The sequence below is a fragment of the Fundulus heteroclitus genome, chromosome 20 (genome assembly GCF_011125445.2).
Source record: "Fundulus heteroclitus isolate FHET01 chromosome 20, MU-UCD_Fhet_4.1, whole genome shotgun sequence".
Classification (NCBI taxonomy): domain Eukaryota; kingdom Metazoa; phylum Chordata; class Actinopteri; order Cyprinodontiformes; family Fundulidae; genus Fundulus; species Fundulus heteroclitus.
In genome coordinates, this window is record NC_046380.1 from 29,044,992 (window position 1) to 29,065,681 (window position 20,690).

The 20,690-nt window shown below is 40.9% G+C and overlaps 2 protein-coding genes across 5 annotated transcripts in view; one reads left to right on the plus strand and one right to left on the minus strand.

Annotated features, from left to right (window-relative positions):
* pusl1 (pseudouridine synthase like 1) overlaps positions 1–9,302 on the minus strand; it is a 13,922-nt gene extending 4,620 nt beyond the window's left edge. Inside the window, exons 1-6 of one of the 2 annotated variants that reach the window (XM_036151449.1) lie at positions 9,168–9,302; positions 8,677–8,959; positions 8,543–8,603; positions 7,743–7,930; positions 3,822–3,971; positions 1,495–1,665 (exon numbers count right to left, since the gene is read on the minus strand). In XM_036151449.1, the coding sequence (XP_036007342.1) occupies positions 1,495–1,665; positions 3,822–3,971; positions 7,743–7,930; positions 8,543–8,603; positions 8,677–8,732 (626 nt within the window). In that variant the 5' untranslated portion in view covers positions 8,733–8,959; positions 9,168–9,302. Of the gene's footprint in view, positions 1–1,494; positions 1,666–3,821; positions 3,972–7,742; positions 7,931–8,542; positions 8,604–8,676 lie in introns of both variants that reach the window. The other variant, XM_012870473.3, reaches the window with a different exon arrangement.
* A 1,005-nt stretch (positions 9,303–10,307) lies between these two features.
* Positions 10,308–20,690, plus strand: part of LOC105931726 (arf-GAP with coiled-coil, ANK repeat and PH domain-containing protein 3) — a 69,702-nt gene continuing 59,319 nt past the window's right edge. For 2 of the 3 annotated variants that reach the window (XM_021320467.2, XM_021320469.2), the window contains exon 1: positions 10,311–10,568. In XM_021320467.2, the coding sequence (XP_021176142.1) occupies positions 10,522–10,568 (47 nt within the window). In that variant the 5' untranslated portion in view covers positions 10,311–10,521. Of the gene's footprint in view, positions 10,569–20,690 lie in introns of all 3 variants that reach the window. The other variant, XM_021320468.2, reaches the window with a different exon arrangement.

Sequence of the window (20,690 nt, forward strand, 5' to 3'; positions counted from 1 at the left end):
TACCTGGATGTTCCCTGGAGGACTGAAACGCCTCAGTCAGAGACGTCTGTGGGTCTGTCGGGGCAGTGAGAAAAGTTTCGTCTCCTCTCTCCGTTTCTGGGGCTCGACGTTTTCATGTTTTTTCACGTGCTTAGATAAATTTGTTGTGTTTCCACTGAAATTAACCGGCTTTTTACAAAACATACAGCTTGATTTCATTTACGGTATTAAAATAAAGCCAAACGGTGCTACTTCCTCTGTTCATGTTTTTTTTGCTGCTGCGGTCTCTCTCAGCTGTTTCTTTGCTAAGTTTGTGTGAGAGCTGAGTGGGCGGGCCAGGCTGAGCCTGCGTGCTGATTGGCTGGCGCCGCTGAGCCATGTACGAAAGGGGAGGGGGAGCGGGAGAGTGCTGCCGTGACAGCGCACTGCAGTCAGCGCGCCTGCTGACTGACACTGACTGAAAGCATGTGAGCAACATGCGTTAATGCGCGATAAAATAAATATCGCCGTTAATAGTCTAATGAATTAACGCGAAATTAACGCGTTAACTTGCCCAGCCCTAGTTTTTGTACATTGTTATTTATATATTTATAAATGTTAAACATATATATTTAAATGAATAAAATGCAAAATATTTCAGCACATGACTTTCTCAGTACTTGATGTTTTTAGAACATAACATAAAAGTATATGGCATTTGACATTTTAAAAGTCTTAAGCCCCCCCTGAACATTAGAAAATCCTCGTTATTCGATGCTGTAGCGCACATATTCCCTAGTTACTGGAGGAAAATAGGGAGTACCAATATGGCGGCTGGTGGCTTCAAAGCGACTCGTTCAAACAGACGGTGATTAGCACTCCAGTGTATTAAATAGCTCAGTGGTTATAACAGAGTGAAAATGGTGAATTTTTGCCAAAGAGAACATAGTGTGAGCCTGGTTTCCTTATCTGAAGCACCATCTTCGGATCACGTCTAGAAGTTTTTGTTTCTAACAAAACATAAACAAACATAGGTCAAACATTTAAGAAAAAAAGACTCATTTTATTTATTCCACAGACTGTTAAAAGGGGGTGATTGCATGGGTACCTATACTCAGGTAATTTTTCAAACTTTTGAAGATAAACGCACAACCGCCTCACATGAAGGCTGTGTTCTCTTGTCTTACCCATTTTGAAAAGGAAATCAGCCGCTGTGTCACGTTACAAGGGAGGGTTACTAATTAAGAGCTCCTAAACCCTCTGATCAACCTAAAAAAATTGTAAACGCTAAATAATTGCTTTGGTTATTAATTGCAGAGAGATTTTTAGAGGTGCAGATTAAAAATATACGTTCTTACTCTTAAAATTGGATTTATTTCCAAACAAAATAAATGTTTAGGCTGCAACAATAAAGAGATTTAAGGCTTTTAAGACTCTTTACACAGACTCCCAATAAATATAGGGGGTGCTGTAAGTGTATATTGACATATGTTGTCTTGCTGTGACCACTGCTTGTTTTACGGATCACAGTCTTACCTGTGGAAGTGCGAGTGAGCGAAGGAGCTTCCTGGCTGGACGGCGACCACATCCAGCGTCTTCACAGGGTTTTTAAAAGGCAAGTCAGAGTTCACTGCCCTGAAGCTGCTGAAATCATGAGTCCCAACCAGCAGGGCAGCTGCCTCACGCATGGCATCAATATCCAGCTCTCTGAAAAAAAAAAAAACATTAGATTTTAAAAGCAGAGAGGACACGGTTCCCTGCAGGCTAGTTTTCCCAAATCAGACCTTTCTGGGCTTGCTGGCCTTGCGCCGGGCTGACCTTAAAACCACTCATTTAAACAGCGAGGTCACAATGAAGAGTACACATTACAGGTTTGATGTGTTTCTAGCTCTCCTCGTTACGTTATACCATGAACTGATATAATACGAACATGCTGAGGGACAAGGCCACGTGAGAGAGTGGGGCCCGTGGCGCAGGCTCGCCGCAGCTTAACGCCAGCGTCGCTGGGTAAAGACGAGCTGGCAGAGACGCAACGAGGACCGACCAATTACAAATCTTAACGCACTCATTTTAGATCTCCACCTTAAGAAGAGACCTTAAGCACTGATCCATTGGAGTTTGGTCCCAGAGAGTGGAGATGTGGACTCTCCATCGGATGCAGAATGATCTCTGCACTGAGATTACTTCAGACAATGGCGAGCCCTGCGTTTCCATTGATGCCGAAATCCATTTGCCATTTGCAAAGAGGATATTGGAAAGCTCTTTAAGGGCGCGATGCAGATCCTCAATACTGTTACTCATTGCATCACATGAAAAAGTGGATCAGACAGCTGCAGCTGATCCAGAACGCTGTTGCCCGCGTCCTCACTAAGACTAAGAAAGTAGAGCACATCACCCCAGTTCTAAAGTCCTTACACTGGCTCCCTATATCTCAGAGGATAGACTTTAAAATACTTCTGTTAGTTTATAAATCCCTGAATGGCTTACCACCTAAATACATCACAGACTTGTTATCAGTGTATCAATCATCCAGACCACTAAGGTCTTCTGGCTTCAGCCTGCTCTGCATACCTAGAACCAGAACTAAACAAGGAGAAGCAGCATTTAGTTCCTATGCTCCACTTATCTGGAACAAACTTCCAGAAAACTGTAAAAGTGCAGAAAGCCTGAGTTCCTTTAAATCGAGATTAAAAACACATTTGTTTAGAATTGCCTTTGAATGTTCAAGTTAAAATGTTTTACTGTTTTCAAATGTTCTTTTTTGTTTCTATACTATCCCTACTTGCTTTTATTCTGTTTTATTTTCCTATATTTTAATCATGTAAAGCACTTTGCATTGTCTCTGTACTAAATTGTGCTATATAAATAAATTTGCCTTGCCTTGCCTTGCATGATGCATTTGGCTTGCAGAAGGGAAAACCAGAAGATTAGACCTCAAAGGAAAAACAGAAATCTTTATCGGCAGGGAAAAACACAATAGTTGCATCTCTAGGGAAAACAGGGACAATAACTGAAGATGATGTGCAAGGTCTGCCAGTTACCAGAAAAGCTGTATTAGTTTAATTGGGGGGAAAAAAACAGTTTGGGAAGAAGACGAGCAAAGAAAGCCATCTGATATTTCTTGCAGTGGAAAGGCGGGCGTGATGACGAGGGAGAGGAGCGGCAGATCAAAGGGAAAACGAAGCCGAGGCAGAGATGCTCAGGGGCAGGAAGACGAGATGAAGGCTGAGAATGAGAGAGGGATAAAGAGGCAGACGACGGAGGGAGAAATTAGGGGAAAGGGGGAGTGAGAAGAGATTGAGGAACAAACGGGAGACGGAGAAATGGGAGAAAAAAAATGGAAAGTGAGAGTGGAAAAAAAAAAGGAAACCTGGCTAAAATGCGTGGGTGTTGTTCAGCATGTGTATAAGCCCGCAGCTTATCTTGCCCTACTTTTCCCTAAAAAAGAAAAAAAAAGAGTGAAGCTAGAAGAGCAGACAAATGTTCAAACATACTCTCAGAAATGTTTTTTTTCTTCACGCTCCCTCCTTACAATCCCAGCCAAAAGAACAGCGCCCATGCTTCAAAGCCCTAAACATTTTATCTGCTTGTACACGCCGTCCCTCCTCTCTCCCGCTGCCTCCTTCTTGTTTGCTTTCTGGCATGTCAGCTTACATAAAACCCTCTCACACTCCCCAATTTGCAGCTCCTCCATTCCCAGTGTGGCTTATTCACGCAATTAGCATCCGGTGGGTTTTTTCTGGCAGCTCGGGGCTTTTTTTTTTGTGAACAAACCCGTAGTCCACGCTTCGCTCCTCACGATGCTGCACAGGAGAATGAAAAAGCCGCGTGAATAAGAGCAAGACAGGGATGGGATCACTCACGTGTCGCGGAGGCTCCAGCACAGATTCCAGTCGGTGAGAGGAAGCAGAGTGTGGTGTGGGACGCCCAGCGCTATCCGGTAGACGTAGGTCCGAGACTGGGCACGGAAACGGGCGTGAAAGTCGTCAGGGACACGGTGAGCCTGGGTGACCCTTCAAAAATAAGGATCAGCCGTTATGGTGGAAAAGCTGGAAGCAGTGTAGAGACCATATCTATTCATGAAATCTGGATATAGATTCTTTAGATAGATCAGGAGTATCCAAACCTATTTCAACGCCCGAAATAACAGTGCCAGAGAACTTGTACAAAAAAGTACAGTCTTCCACCTGTGTTAAAATAAAGAATGCTGAGCATCCTGTAAAGTTATATGTTGGTATGGGTTTAACAAATAAGAATCAGCATCAAATTATTATTAGTGTCAGGACTTGGAAACGACTGTGGGACTTTATTCTTGTAATGTTATTTATTCTTCTACACCTAATACAAGAATGTGTGTCAATTATGAGAATAATTTGCACACACACACACACACACACACACACACACACACACACACACACACACACACACACACACACACACACACACACACACACACACACACACACACCATTTGTATTTGGGATAGTAGCTTAAAGAAAACAAAAAATATTGCCCACAGAGGAGTAAGTTTCCACAAAAAAACTCAGAAACCTTAGAATTATTTCACATATTTATGAGAAAGATAACTGGATGCTCTCTGATATTGAAAAGTCATAAATATTCAAGAAAAAAAACGTTTTCACAATTTAAGGCATGCATTTGCTATATTAAAACTAGGATTTCATCTCATCTCACGACCCCAATTTAGGGAACCCCTCACATAGATAACAGTGGTGCACCATCAGACTTTTGTGACCCATTTCCGATCTCCTGATAACTATTCAGGTTAACTCCAGGTTAACTTTTTTTTAAAGATCTATAATTGGAAATTATATAGGTCCATTCAAAATGTTTTTGAGTGTTACTGTCATGAATTATTCATATGCCAAGACAACGTCCCGCCGTGTAGAGAGCTGCTGTAAAACCAAACGTAAATATCATAAAACAAAGGCAAAAAAAATAATAAAATTGAATCTTTGTGAATTCCCGTTAGAAATTAGCCACTCAACCCTAATATTTTTAAAATATTGACAAACTCTAAATCCAGTATTTTCCATCACAGACGCTGGTTAACGCATCACAGATGCCCAAAAGGATCAAACGGAGCATCTTAGCTGTTCCCTGCTCTGCTTTCTTGTTACCTGCTTAAAATTGTGCTCTCTGCAGCTTTCTCACAGCCTAGATGAACGTCTCAAGTTGTAGGAGATACTGTTTCCTTTTAAACAGCTTCTTACATCTCAGTGCTTCCTTTGACTTCATTTTAAACATGTGGTAGCTCCCTGTATGGCGTTTCCCCCTGATTGGAAAAATACAATATTTTACCAGTTCTGACTGCCTGGTCACCAGTTAGAGAACAATCAAACTGAGTATTGTCCAAATCGGTCATAAGCCAATATTTATTGACAGCATTGAAACTGAAAGCTCACTTGTTTATGTGTAAACACATGAACAAACAGCATGTTCCCTCTTGCGCTAATTGATTTCAGGTAATTGACGAAAAAGCAGATGAATGTTAGGGACATATACTTATATGCGTAAAAAGATTAGATCCTTTAATATGTTGATGGTTACTTTCTTTTTTTTTTTTTTTTTGGCCAATGCTTCCAACAAACACTGAATAAAAACAGAACACAATAAGAGTTGGAGTTACAGAAAGAAAACCTGGAATATGTATGGACCACGAAAAGTCTGATGGGTGCACCTCAAGAGGAATTTAGGAAACCACATCACTAATGGCGCTAAAGTGACAAACGGTATCATTGGGGGCTAAGTGGTGAACTTAATAAAGAGCTTCAGCCAACTGCGGCACTAAGAGTGACTCAATATGACACGTCAACACCCTTTACGGGTTGTTCACTCAGATTAAACGTCTGCGGTCAGTGTGATTGTGCACGAGGTTAGAGAGAGCTAGATGACGTGAGAAATGACAGGTAGCCGTTTCCATTTAGGTATCCTGAAGCACATAAAGGTATGAGAAGAATGACGATAAGAAATTCACGTGTGTGTGTGTGTGTTTGTGTGTGCTGACAGTAGGGAAACTAGGTTACATTACTAGGGGAAGAGATTGAGCGTGACACACGGCAGAGGACACCCTTGTGTCTGCCTCCGCCGGCACCTCCGATGTGAAGTGACAGCTTTCGCTCGGTCCCCCTAACCACACACACCCACATTAATTTTTTATAGGAAGTCTACAAAGGGTGGCCGCGCACATTTGGGGAAATGGGGCATTGTTTGGCGTGGCACCAGTCTCCTCTTCAGCAGTTTCCTGTTATGAGAAAACAGCCGTCAGTCTGGGCCTTAGTGTGGCCTATTTTAGGATTTCTTTTATTTATTTATTTTTTGCAGTGTGCAGTCTGTGTTTAATTCTCATCTTGGCTCTCTATCCGTGGAGGCGGCAGACCAAAGCTGTGAGCCAAGAGCCCTATTCAGATTGTTCTTATGGCAAAAAATGTCTTTATTTCTGTTACAAGCTTCCTCTGCTGCAAAAACAGATACTGATGGTGAGAGGCTGCGTTCAGCCTTTTCTTTATGGGATACAAAATAAAAACCTTACACACGATGCTGATCTAGTCGTGCCTCTACTGAAACTATAGCGTGTTTATGTTAAATATTCCCATTAAGCCAGATGAAAGCATCCTTGTGTGTGTGTGTTTGTTAATGGATGGCAGAGACCTACCAGCGGAGCTGGGATAATCCCTTCCAACCTTCTCTCTACAGGTTTAAGGATTAGCGGTACGCAGGGAGCTTCCCTTTCTTCCTTCCTCACTTCTCTGTGTGTTTGGCATTTTATGTTTCAAACCATCTGCCCTCACCGGTCTGACCCATCGGGACTCCCTTTTCTCGTTAATATCTGCCCCTTCATGTCGGTTTTCCTTCTTCTTTGCATTAAAATAAAGAAGCTGCTGAATAATTTAGCTAATCCCACACAACAGTAGTCTGTTTATCAGGAGCCCTTAAAGGTTTAAAATGTACACAGATGTGCAATGAAGAGGTCAAGATAAGGAAATTGGAAACAGCAGAACGAGGGGAAAAAAATATTTTTCTTAAACACAAAACTGCCTCTTAACTTTAAAAGCCCAACATCTTAATTTTTGACATTTAGCCAAAACATATGAATTACCTACAATTCATAGAAAAATTATACCACTTATTATAAAAAGTAATAAAATCCCATTTTGTCACATGAGAACCACATCAGAACAAAGTATGTTATTTGGATTTTGTGGGACAGATTAACACAACTGAGCAGGAACTGTGAAGCTGAACGATAATTATTGAGCCCCCCTTTATTCTGATACCACACAAAAAAAAAAGAAAGGAGCACAGTCAAATTCCTTCAGAAGTAAATTTTATTTATTTTCGTATAAATGCAGCTGTTCTATGAAGGCTTTAAAGGTTTGTTATAGAACACTGGAAATCTCACAGTCCAAAAACATGACCGTTAGGTTAATTGGTCTCTCTAAATGTCCCTTAGGTACAAGTGTGTCTGACCCTGTGATAAACTGGTGACTAATCCAGAGTGACCCCACTTCTTGTCCAATGATAGCTTGAGACAGGGATCACTTCACCCCCCAAAACCCCTCTTTTTAAAAAATAGTCGCTGTCAGATAAACAGAAACGTTAAATTAAATGACAAATAAAACTTATGGAGTAACACAACCACTCAGACACATTTCAAAGGCCAAAATGTCCCATTTAATCCCCATTTGACTGGATCTCCTGCTTACAGTCTTAAATGGCTGTCAGATTATGCCACACTCTTCCCATGAAGCTCCACTCACCTGATTTGCTCTTCCTTAAGGTGGAAATTGAGAGCTTGAACCAGAACGTCCTCAGTGAACGGAGGCTTGTCGTTTTTCCGCTGAAGATCAAAGTGAGCCGAGTTTGAGAGGGCGTGGACACCTGTGTCCGTCCTGCTGGACACCGACAGAGACACCAGGTTGTTTGGCCTCAGTCTCTGAATCGCTTCCTGTACAAAGGCAAAAAGAAATACAAAATCAGCCGGCAACTCAAAAGGTTGCCAGCATGTGATATCTGGCTCTTCTTTCCTAGCATACTGCACAGTGTTGCGGCGACGGTACGCTACAAAGACTGAACAGATAATAACCCAAAAAGCAACAAAAATGTTAAATAAACTTTGAAAAACACTTGAAAAAGTGTGAAGGGCTTTTATTCAGGACCACTTAAAAAGATTGCAACAAAGTCTAGATTAGGCACAGGCTATGTGATAATATTGAGCAAAAATACGATATTCACGTTGTTTACGCAGAAGTTGAAAACAAAAATGCATAACATAAAATCATCTAATTGCTTTGAAACAGAAAAGCGACACTTTCCTCCGACTTCAAAAAATAAATACTTATTATAGTTATGTTAACTGGAATGCTCAGCAGGTTAGGCAGACATTTCCACTTATTGTTTTTAAACCTTTAAAAAAAAAAAACTTTTACTTTGAGCTATTCTAATGAACTTTTACTGCCCTTGTTTACAGTTTTATTCCTTAACCCGAGTTGGCGCCTTTTATATATATATAAATACAGCATTTATAAGTACAGTGGTGCAGGGTATAAATAAATCTTACCTCCAAGTGGTCTTGAACCCCTTTCTTACCCTGCTGTTCTAAAGGCACTTTTACTACACCCCTGTAAAAATGAAAATAGGTAGTAAATAAATGATAATTATAATGTTACTCCTCTTCTTGCACGGCACACTCACCTGTATTTTGTCCCAATGTACTGAAAAAAGATGAGGTAACGTGCCCAGTTGTGCATATTGTGTCTTCAGAGGTCTCGGTCCACAATTTATTATCTTTTTAATAAAAGTTTAACACATTTTCCGGCACTGACTGGGTTTTCGGTCTTTCCAAGAATACAGTAAACTTTCACAGTCCTCTGCTGGGGCGCACACGCGGTGGAGCCGACAACTTTGTGACAGAGCCGTATTTGTAGTCCGGAAGCACAGCAGACATGTCGCCTACAGACTCTTTGACGAAATGAAACTAAAAAGCAAGGTTTAGAGAATTAAAAGTAAAACAGCCTTGTTAACATTCATGACAGATACGCTTCTTGTCACACACATAGACTCTCTAGCTGCCAGCACGGCACATAAGTGGAACTACAAGCAAACTTCCCGGCTAAGAAGGGAGAGCTTTAAAGCCTTAACATCAACGTTTCAGGACGTGCTTAAAAATAACTACAAAAATTGACCTTAGACAAAACCCTTTTCTTCTTCAACAAAAGTATCAAAGCCATTCCGAGGTACATGAAAGCAAGAGCGTCTCAAGGATTTGCTATTGCCGGTCGCTTGTTGATTACGCCATCGTGGATGAAAAGGGGCGTCGGCCACAAACCAATCTTCATTGAAATCAGTGAAGCCAGAGAGCATAAAGGTAAGAGATGTGCCAACTGCAAAGGATGAAACGAGACTCAACAAAACGTGGAGACTGACAAGCTTCTGAATCAGTCTTACACACATTTGTGATAGACTCTGCTTAGTGTCTAGTGGTGGTTTATTTTTGGGTATCTTGTGTGTGAGAGAGTGAATACATACATACATACATACATACATACATACATACATACATACATACATACATACATACATAGATAGATAGATAGATAGATAGATAGATAGATAGATAGATAGATAGATAGATAGATAGATAGATAGATAGATAGATAGATAGATAGATAGATAGATAGATAGATATGATCATGATTAATAGATGCACAATCTGACACCTTGAAGTTAATGATAAAAGAATGTCTTCTTTTAAATTTCTACTTGGTATTTCAGATTTTAGTTTTTGCCTACTCCCTTTTGCGCTGTTTTGTTTTAAAATGTAAATCGTCTTTTGTTCAAAAATAAAGACATTCATCATCATCATCATCATCATCATCATCATCATCATCATCATCATCATCATCATCATTCTGTTGAGCTTTAAAATTAATCTCAACCAAAAGATATCGTACTATTATATCAGAATATTCAAATTATGGATTTCTCTGTTTTCGTGTTAATCGAGCCTAATTTACTCCTGTTTGCTTTTGTAAAAAAAAAAAAAAAAAAAAAAAGTAAAACATCAGGAATGATGGCAAATATTCTAAATTGCATCATCATTATTATTATTATTATTATTATTATTATTATTATTATTATTATTATTATTATTATTATTATTATTATTATTATTATTATTATTATTATTGTTATTGTTATTAACGTCCATTCTCTTCCCACCATTATTCCCTCCATTTCTGTTAGGGTAGGTGGTGCTTGTTGGGCTATCTCTCCTCCTCTTCCAGGCTCTGTGTTGCAGCGACGCCTTCCTCCCTCCCCGGCAGCGGCAGCAGGAGTGTAGTAGTATCTCCGCCTGCCGCGCTGCGCCGCGCTCCGTCTGCTCGCACGGTGCCACCGTGAGAGAGGTGACACACTGCTGCTGCTGCTGCGCGTCAGGAGGGATATACCCGCCACCACCCTTTACGGTCAACGCGACATCCCTCTCCGGGCAATGACATTGGCAGATTGAAGTGGGAATACAAGATCACAACAGCAAAAATGACGGTGGACTTTGAAGAATGTATAAAAGATTCGCCCAGATTCAGGTGAGGCTCCTCATGTCAGGTTACATAGCGGTGCGCAAAAAGAAAAAAAAAAAAAAAGGAAAAGAAATGGCACACATTCTTTTTGTATGATTTAAAAAAAACGGTGTCACGCTTGGCTTTTTTTTTTTTTTAGATGTGCAGCTATCAGCAAGGATAATGAAAGGATGACCCGCACATGTGCATCAATAAGATGGCGTTCCTTCTGTCCATCTACCTTTCTTTATGCGTGTTTTTGATCCGATTTTCAAGCCATGGTTACAAATTATCTCACGAGACTATGAAGGATTTTAATTAACTTTTGATTCCTTTGTTGGAATGCTTTCAGTGGCAATGGTGCTGCCTGTGGTCTGTTTGAATGTGGGTTAATTAGCTCAGAGAGGATGGGCAGACAGAGGGGGATCCATGTTGCTTGAATGCAAAATCAAATTGCAATTGATTCTGGTTTATGTCTTTTTTATAACACTCTGATGCGTGGGACTCGTTCACTCTGACAGCATGAGCGGACCCCACGGTGTTTTGAAGCATGGTGCATGGTGTGGATGCAGTCATATTTCTGGTGACGGTTGCAATCACAAACTGTGTCAGTCTGGACGGTGGAAGGGAGGGTAGACGCTCCGGCAGCGGCAGCACTGGTGGCCAGGCTGACAAAGAGGCGGCAGGAATGCAGCTAATAGACCAGCCAGGAAGATGTCCAGATGTTCAGCTCCATCACTCCCGGCTCTCTCACGGCCCACGTGCCCGTCTGGGCTGCAGTGGGGAAAATGTGGGAGACCATGCAGGCCAGGGAGCTGCAGCTTTTTCTGAAAATACTGCCTCAGATCACACTGCCTCGTCACATTTCCCCCTCATTTTCTTGATTTTTATATCTGAAGTGCAGCGTCTGCTGGCAGTTTGCTCTCTTGATCTTCAGCAGTTGTTTCCATTTCCTGTCTGGATTCCCACTCGCATCTTTTGTGTGACTAGCAATCTTTTGAGCATAAAGCAAATTTTAAAGACAGATGTCCAACCTGCTGCTTAAATCTCACTTAACCATTGATGGATGGCAGAAGCGTAACCCATTCAGACTCCTCCGCGTTTCCCCGCCGCTGCTGTGCTTTCCTTGTTCTTGTGAAAAGGGTATTTGGAGATTTCCAAGAAAAGCTGACGTGGCTGTTTCATCGGAATGCGTGGAGCATGTACAATACCATAATTACGTTGAAGCTGGTGGCCCACCTGTCATCCTTTGCATTTATGAGACCTAAAAATGAAATAAAAGACAAACAAAACCTCCAACGTACTTTACTAGGTTTTTATCTAATTGGCCTACACAAAGTAGTGCATGATTGTGGAAAACAAGAAATCTATGCATGGTTTTCAAATTCTTCACAAATAATGATCCAAAAAGTGTTTTGCAATCAGTCGCCTTTACCCAGATATTCTTGAAAAAATAAAATAAAAAATAAATCCAGCTCAGCCATATGCCTTTGGAAGTCACCTGTTTATTCAATTATCCAACCGTCCATCTGTGTCCAGTTTAGTCTCAGTCTAAAAACAACTGCTACGCAGAGAACACGAGAGAGCAGGGTTGGATTGTGAAACATATCCAGAGCTTTGGTTATGGAGCTCTCTGTTCAATTCATCATCTAAATGTGAAAATAGTATAAAAGCACACCTTCCAAGACATAGCTGTCCGCATAAACAATCAAAGATTGTTTGTCAGGAAAACTGACTCTCCACATCAACCTGAACTCACTATGCCTACAGTAAAACACGGCGGTGGCTGTATCATGCTGTGGGGAGCCCCCCCACCCCAGCAGGAACAGGGAAGCTGGTCAGTGTTAATTGGAAGACACCATGCACCACTCCGTGTTGGTCTATATAATATCCATTAAAGCTTGCAATGAAAAAGTTCACTAGGTGTGAATACTTTTGCACGTTGCTGTATACCAGTGTGGAGGAAACAAATTAGTCCGCCAGAGAAATCAAGTTTGGAGCACTTGTGCAGACAAAATAGCAGCTTCTGCAGAAATATACTCCACTTCTTTGATATCAGGTGGAGGTGATCAGTGGTGCAACATGCATTAGCTGGAAAAAAAGCCAACATTGTCCAAATGTTGTCTTTATCTAAGCAGATGCCTCAGGAAGTGACATCAGTGGGAGCAAAGACACTCTGGAGCACATTGTGGACCATTAATGGTGTAAGCCTGGCTGTAAAAGGGTTGTAGAAACCCTCCATAATCCCACAATCTTTAATCTGTTTTTAACAGGAACCTTTGTTCCCAAAAACCGGTCTGTTTTAAAGTGCTGCGTGACATAACCAGGTAAATAACGTAAGCCGCTGCAGAACTTTCCATTATATCCAATTTTACTGTGATCCAGCTTTCCGGTTTCTCCTCCTTGTTGTGTCACTCTGAAGAAACGTGAAATTGAAAAAAGGCCGAGAACCAGTCCCGTCCATCTTCCTGCTTCTGAAGTTTAAAGAGCGCGCACACACCCTGACGCTGCAGGTCTCAGCTTGTTCAAGTGCGGTAGTTGTGTGTGCATGTCTAGGAGAGCATGGAGGGGTATTTTAGGCAGTGCTGTGTATTCATAACAGACATCTTTTTGTTCCTGTGTTCTTTAATCCACCCTGCCCCTTATTCAGCCATCATCCGCCGCATTCATTCTATTTAAAAAAAAGAAAAAAAAAGGCTCGTGAAGAGGCCCTAGAACCGTTTTCATCGTTGCTGTCGTCATCAAACTATTGTAATCTGATTTGCCTGGTGCTACCAGGAAGTTTACCACCAGGCTCTCTAGAGTTTGCCTTCCATGTGCTTCAGTAAACACAAAATGCATTAAAATTATTTTTTCTTGTCTAAGTTATCATTAGACACTCACTGCAATGTGCCTAATGAGCGCGGTAGTGAAGTGGGCGACACAAACACAGAGCTGCCCTCGTATGTGACGCCGTAGCTAAAATACAATAGCAACACATCAATAGATCATATCTGCAAAAGCATAACCGTACACCGATACAGCAAAAAAATGTCCTTACATAATGCGTTGCCTGATCCATTCATGGCTTGAATTAGGACATTTCATTGACTGAATCTTTGTGATGTGTCTATTAATACGCACAGGGGTGGGTGAGAGCTGCAGCCAACGAACAGCTGCTGAAAGACAGAAGACTGAGAGCAGGAGATTTGGGAATGGAAGAGGGGAATGGGAGCAGAGATGTTATCCTGTCGTCGTTTATAAAGTGTGTTCTGTCAATTTCTGGTCAGAAGGAAATCACTGAGGGGCCACGGGGTGTAGGGGCCATGTGTTGTGTTAGCATCAGCCGTGTGCCACGTTTATTTGAACCCCTGGTAAAAAAAGAGGGACAATTTATCAGAACAAAGAGAAATTATTACAGAGTTGATGTTCTTAACGGTCTTTATCATTTTTTATTGTCAAATAGTGTGATTAGTGTGTGTAAAATTACAAACATATTCTCTATTGCTCTTTAGAACCTGATTAAATTGCAGATTTGGTTAATTTTTAGATACTTTTAGATTTAAGCACCACATTGATATTGGAAATTGTTGTGCCCTCAGTAACAAAGTCTCCTCAAAAAAAGCTATGTCTCTCTAACCTGACCCTTGCCATATGGATTTCGCTCCGCCTAGCTCCACTCACATCCATCTGGGACATTGCCCATAGAGAGTGATTTTTCCAACCAATTTTATTGTCTAGCCAATCAGGACGCAGGGCTGGAGTTTCATAGATGTGACGTAGTGGAGAAGCGACCGTCAGACTGTTTTGATAGCAATGGCGGTTCGCATCGAGGAAGCAAGCGTTAACATTGATGCTGCTATTTCTTACGTGTTGTCCAATCTACCTAATATTGTTTCATTAAAATAACATCAGAGAACGCCTCTGAAGGCTTTTGTTGGTGGAAACCATGTTTTCGCTCTTCTCCCGACCGGAAGTTTTGTTTTCTGGGGACACGCTCACGGCGGACCGGTTAGCATCAACCATATTAGGAGGCCTTTAGTCCTCAATGCGGTCGGCCCGGGATCGACTCCGACCCGCGGCGCTTTGCCGCCTGTCTTTCCCCCTCTTCCTGTCAGCTCACTGTCAATAAAACGCGTGCCACTAGAGCCGCAAACACATTAAAAAAAAACAGTTTTGTTTTTTCCTGCGTCGCTCTCATCAGCAACCACTCACGGGTTGGCTTCGGTGTGAGTGGTTGAAATAGCATGTCGATAAAGATGACAGACAAGTGGCTTATCCAATCATATGCAAGGATTTTTGATAAGGCCCAGCCTTCAAAAAAGGCAATTCTTATGGAGAGGCCCCAGATGGATGTGAGTGAAGCTAGGCGGAGCGACATCCGTCTGGCAAGGGTCAGGTTAGTGTCTCTCTGCTTCCCTGGAAACAATTGAGTGTTTTTTTTTTTTTTTTTTAACACAAATTCACAGGTGCCAAATATAATGCCCCCCTCACAATTCCTAACAAACAAAATATAACAGAGTTCATCAGAGTGTCAAGGAAGCTTTACGTGATAATTAATAACTTCCTCTTACCCCTGGGGTATAAATATGACACTACACAGAGGCCCATTTCCTCTAGCCACTCTTCAAAGTAGGAAAGTCAAGAGAACTTGCCTTTCAGGTAAGGCAGATGTTTGTTGCATTAGAGCTGTAAGGATATAGCTACTCACCTTAGCTTTGAACTATTTAAAAAGATTAAAATGACTGAAGCTGTTACAAACAAAGCTGTGAGGTCTTGTCTTGACCCACATCTATTGTGATTGCTAATATTAGTTAGTTTGATCGCAGTAGTAGTATTATTAGTACTGGTGGTATATAGTACTGTTCCTATACTATGGTTTTATAAAATATTACCCCACCTAGTTATAGAAATATAGTAAAATATTAAAAATATGGTACTGCCATAAAAATGAATTTAGTTTAAGGCTTTTAACCCAGATGCCAAAATATACTATATTAATATGTTGAAAATAGAAGAATTAGTCAATTTCCAAAACCCAGTCATTAATAATAGCATATAGGTGTGTAGGTGTTAACATGGGATGACAACTACTGACTTCTGTATAGGTTGGTATAGTTTACTCTGTGCATGAATGGCAGTTTACAGTCTGCCTGTCTCCGCTTGTGTTCTCAGGCCTTTAAAGGGTAGTCAGACGGTATTGAGGTTGGCATTAAGCTCCCCAAAGTTGTTCGAGAGAATTGCTGCAGAAATGGAAATATGTCGGATCAGGAAACAATTTTCCAAACTGTTAATGTCCAATTTTGGTGAAAGATGGTTTTCAACATAACTCTGTGTCATGGAGTGTTTATTTGAGCTACTGGTGCCCTTCTGTCACCTCCGATCAGACGGCTCATTCACCTCCGACATCACCGAGACATTGTCATCCAACCGTCTGCCGCTCACAGGATATTTTTTCTCCTTGTAGACCGTCCCAGCAGACCATGAGTTTCTGAACTACTCAGACCAACACCTTAACCATTTACCATGTCACCTTCAGTCACTAACATCACATTTCTTTCGCTTTCTGATGCTCACTTGAAACCTAAGGGCTGTCCTCACCAAGTCTGAATGTCTAAATGCACTGAGTTGTTGCCAGATGATTGGCTGATTTGCTATTGGTTTTAACAAGCAGTTGAACAGATATACCTATTAAAGTGGTTGCTGAGCATACAGAGTTGCTAAGGGATTATTATTTTCAAGACTTTTACAATACTCCTGCCACAGGAAAAAGCGTTTTTCTTTATATTAAGGTATACTAAATCTATAGCTTTGAATATCTTTATTTTTTTTTCTATAAATCAAAATTATAAAAGAAAATTTAGTTTGTATGATTCACCAGTGGATTATGTTCGACAAAAGATTTTACTGTGCTGCGTTAAAAAGAAGCTTTTTGGCTGGTTTTATGTGAGACGCTCTCTCTTACTTTGATATCACATCTCCCTTTATTGGCAGATTAAAGTGCCTTTTGCTGCTTTAAATGTCTCTCTGCTGGCCTGGTTTCTTTTAACCGTCTGGATATTTATTTCCTACCTGCGTCATTATCACCATCGCCTCTAATCCTTCTTTTCCACACATGCCGGCTCTCTGCCTGTCTGAGTTAATGAAATCCTTACTGGTCTGCTGTGTGTGTGTGTGTGTGTGTGTGTGTGAAGTGTGTAAAATATACAACCTGCTGTGTTTTGTGAGTGGGGTGCAGGAAAGTGGTTCTGCTGTTTGCAAAGTGTGGCCAGTGGCTCTTGCAGGGATGGAGAGTACCTGTCCATTAGTCTCACTCGGGGACGGTGGCAGAATAAGACTGCTGCTGGCAGCGTGCTCCAGCACGCTGAGTTTTAAATGGAAGGGCGCAGGAACGTCCTTGCATTCGTTGGCGTCGAGGACACACATTAACATGTTGGACTTGATTAAAGTTGTCCAAAAGACCTTGTCTGGCAGAGTGTTTCCGAATGTGGAGCAGACGTCTTCCAGAGCGCCCTGTGAACCTTTGAACTTCAGCGGCATTAGATCCTGTCTGCAACATAGGTGGCTAGTCAAAATGTTTAGACAGATCCCGAACTACTCACATTAAGACGATAATGTCACGATACTCAGTCTCAAGCACTTCTGCTAATGCACCCATGCACACAGCAGACGTGCACACACAGTGCTGAAACAGCCTGGCAGGTTTCCTGCAGTCAGTAACACTCCACATGTGGAAACTCTTGATTCATATTAAAGCCTCTGTTATGGCAAAATCGTCTGGATTTTCAGTCTTTTTCACTGGAGGTACAGGAAGGTCGGATTATGTTTTAATGCCTGATTTGGTCCTTCACATACAGAGGATGTATTTCTGCAGGTTTAATGCTTAAATACTCATTACATAATGTTATTGCAAAGCTTTAAGGTGACTTTCATGACAAAAGAGTGTTTTAAGCTGGTTGGCTTTGCCTCAGTATGACGCAACCACTGTTATTTAGAATAATGTTTTTTAGGATTTAGAGTAAAAGTATTTAGATCATTGACTGGTTGAAATATTTGTCAAAAGTGGTCATGATTCAGTATTATTTTATTGTACTTAAGCTGTGCTGATAGTTCTGCTCTATTGCAATGCTTAGCAAATGTTTTAAGCAACCCCCACTTACTTGAAAATCATTTCAAGGAACCCGGCCTCCTTAGAATCTTTTGGTCTTGTTTAATAGTACTTTAGATTTTCTGAAAGTTTGTTGAAAAGATTCTTTGGACTTCTCTCCAATTCCAGTACCTGTATAAAAAAAACAATACTGGTCAGTCAGCGGACCACTCAGTCTACAGTGTAAGTTTTCAGCAAACAAGCTTGATTGCTGCTAGAATACTAGATTATGTGCCAAACACATTGTTATATCAATGATTAATTTGCGACAGGCTACAAAGAGCTTTAACGTGTAGACGTGCACCAGTATATTGGCTGGTGGCATGAAACAAGCTTGATCCACGCTGATCGATGCAAATTGGGAAATGATAATCCAGCCTTTTTACAACCAGTGAATGCACGACACCCAGCACTATCACGTTGCACTGACAACAACAACCTCCATGTGAATGTTGTAAGAGGAGGACTCAAAGTCAACCGTTTCCAGCATCGGTGAGGTGTTTACAAATGCAATCAGAGGAAGCATTAGGTTTCAAGATGCTATTTAATAACAGACTGTTTTCTACGAAGTGGAGACATATCTGGTTCATTTAGGATGTGAAACAGTGAGAGAGAACACAATAACAGGAAGGTATTACAGCAAAGCTACGCTGTTTGATCCTTTTGACAAGTCCAGTTCTATCTGTGAAGAAATGATGGCAGCCTGTGTATCTCTTAAGACAAGGTCTGCTAACTCTACTGGGAATATGCACAGACTGCTGTTAGCAATGATAACCACAATAATTGTGCTAATGGTACAATGAGGGAGGGAGGGAGGGGGAAGGAAGGAAGGAATGAAGAAGGTAGAAAAGAAACTTTAGAATTTGGACAATAATAAAAATGAATTCTGTTTATTTACAAAGTGACAAGTCACAACCTATGTCGTTTCAAGGCGCTTTAAAAAAAAGTAAAAAAAAGTTTTATGTTTTCAACGTCTTTACTTTTCACACAGGTCTCTTTATTGTAATATTGTATGGCATTTGCATGCAAGAAGAGTCCTGTATATTCAATCCAATCACACAGGCGGATTCAAAGGCATTGCATTATAAACATTTCAATTTGACCCTAGTTATTAAGCAATTCAGTTAAGTTCGGTTTATTATTGAAATAGAAAAAAACAAAAGTTTCCTTTTTTGCCGCACTCTATACTGAGCAAGCATTTGGTGGGAGTGGACAGGAAAACTCCCATTTAACCTCTAGCAGAACAACAGGATTGTGAATAAAATATGGAAAGACAGATGTTTTCAGTTTTCCTTATTGTTAGATATTAGAATTAGAATTAGAAATCTAATTCTGGACATTTGAGGACTTTTCATACGTTTCCAGACTACTGCTTCTATTAGCGAGTATTGCCTAAACGTGTAAAGTCAAGATCTGTGGCAGTGCTTCTTTTCAATGTGAAATGAACATAGGCCTCAGTAATTACCCAGAAACGCCTGGTTGTACAGTATTTTAAGCTCACACTAGACGATGTCCTCCAATGATTTTGGGCAAAAGGAAAAACGGGAAGTAACCAAAGGTTTCCCCGCATTTCTTACTCACGGAGATCTTTGCTCCCACTGTGGTTTGCGTGGTGGTTAAAGGGCTTGTTTACTTTGAAGCAGAGCGTGCACAGATTACAGCTGTGCTCACAAACCTGGGTTTCCTGCTAGGATGTCTGCATTCATCTCAGGGTTTTCAAGAAATGAAAACCAATCTACTTTTTACAGTATGGAGTACATTTTGCATCTGATTTGTGTTTATATTCCTGCTGGTCATTCCCTCAAGTGCGTTTCTCTGCCAGCTTGCAGACCACACAGTAGTTTGACAGGTCCACAAGAGAGCATCACTTAAGTACAATAGGACCATCCCTCTGAATGAATTCTGCAGCACATTTTCTGCCGCTCTGCTGCACGTGACGGCAGAGGAGACTGACTGCGGGTCCCATACACGAAACAGGATTATCTGACTGATTAAATCAAGCAGACTGCCTACACAACATATTAAAACTCACACACTATCACCTTCTGAAACCCAATAACCTCAATGCAGTTTTTCTTTCTACAATCTGCAAGGAAAGCAGGGTTGAGATATTTCATGGGTAACTGGAAAGAACTTGACTGAATTTGACTTTGGAAAGTGCCTTGAGATGACATGTATCATGAATTGGCGCCATATAAATAAAATTGAATAACAGGACAAAAAAAACTGATACAGAAGATTTTTAATCTTATCTCATTTTTAATTTGTCTATTGGATTTATCATAACTATCGCCAATTAACCTGCCTACAATAGATTATTTTTAAAGGTTGTTCTCATAGCACCAAGGGTTATATTGATGGTCATATATATTCATGTTTTTCCTGATTTCTGTTTGAATGTACCTTTGCACACGTTTAACCAGATTATATGTTTGTATTTTGGCGTTCAACCCGGTGCCGCTGAATACATCTGAAATTGTCCGTGTCCTTCTGTGGTCAACATGCTCCAACGATGATCTCAAATAATAAAAACAAAGTATGCACAATGGTAAGGGGTTCCCAAAGTGGGGATCTGGACCCTCCAGGGGGTCACGAGATGATTTGACGCTGACCTGATAAAAAGATTTTGATATCAGCTTATTTGTGAAGCTGATATCAAAGTATCACTTTTACAAGATGCTCCACATTCCTCATTTTAATACAGGGGGAGACTGTCACTTTTTGCAAGCGGTCTTACAAAAATATTACTTTATTCTCATACTTTTATGACTTTATTCTCGTAATTTCTAAAAAGGGGGAAAAAATCCCGCTTGACAAAATTGGGTCACCAATCTCTAGCACTGTTGTTCGGGGGGTCGCAGGCTGAAAGTTGGGGAATCCCTGCATTTCAATGCATTTCTTAACCCAGCTAGTTAACAGATGCTTTGAACTCACAATTACTTTACTTGTGCTGTTAAATAGTTTTTATCTGTTGTGCAAAAAAGAGGTCTGAGGCAATCTTTTTTAGAAGACAAAGGAAAAGG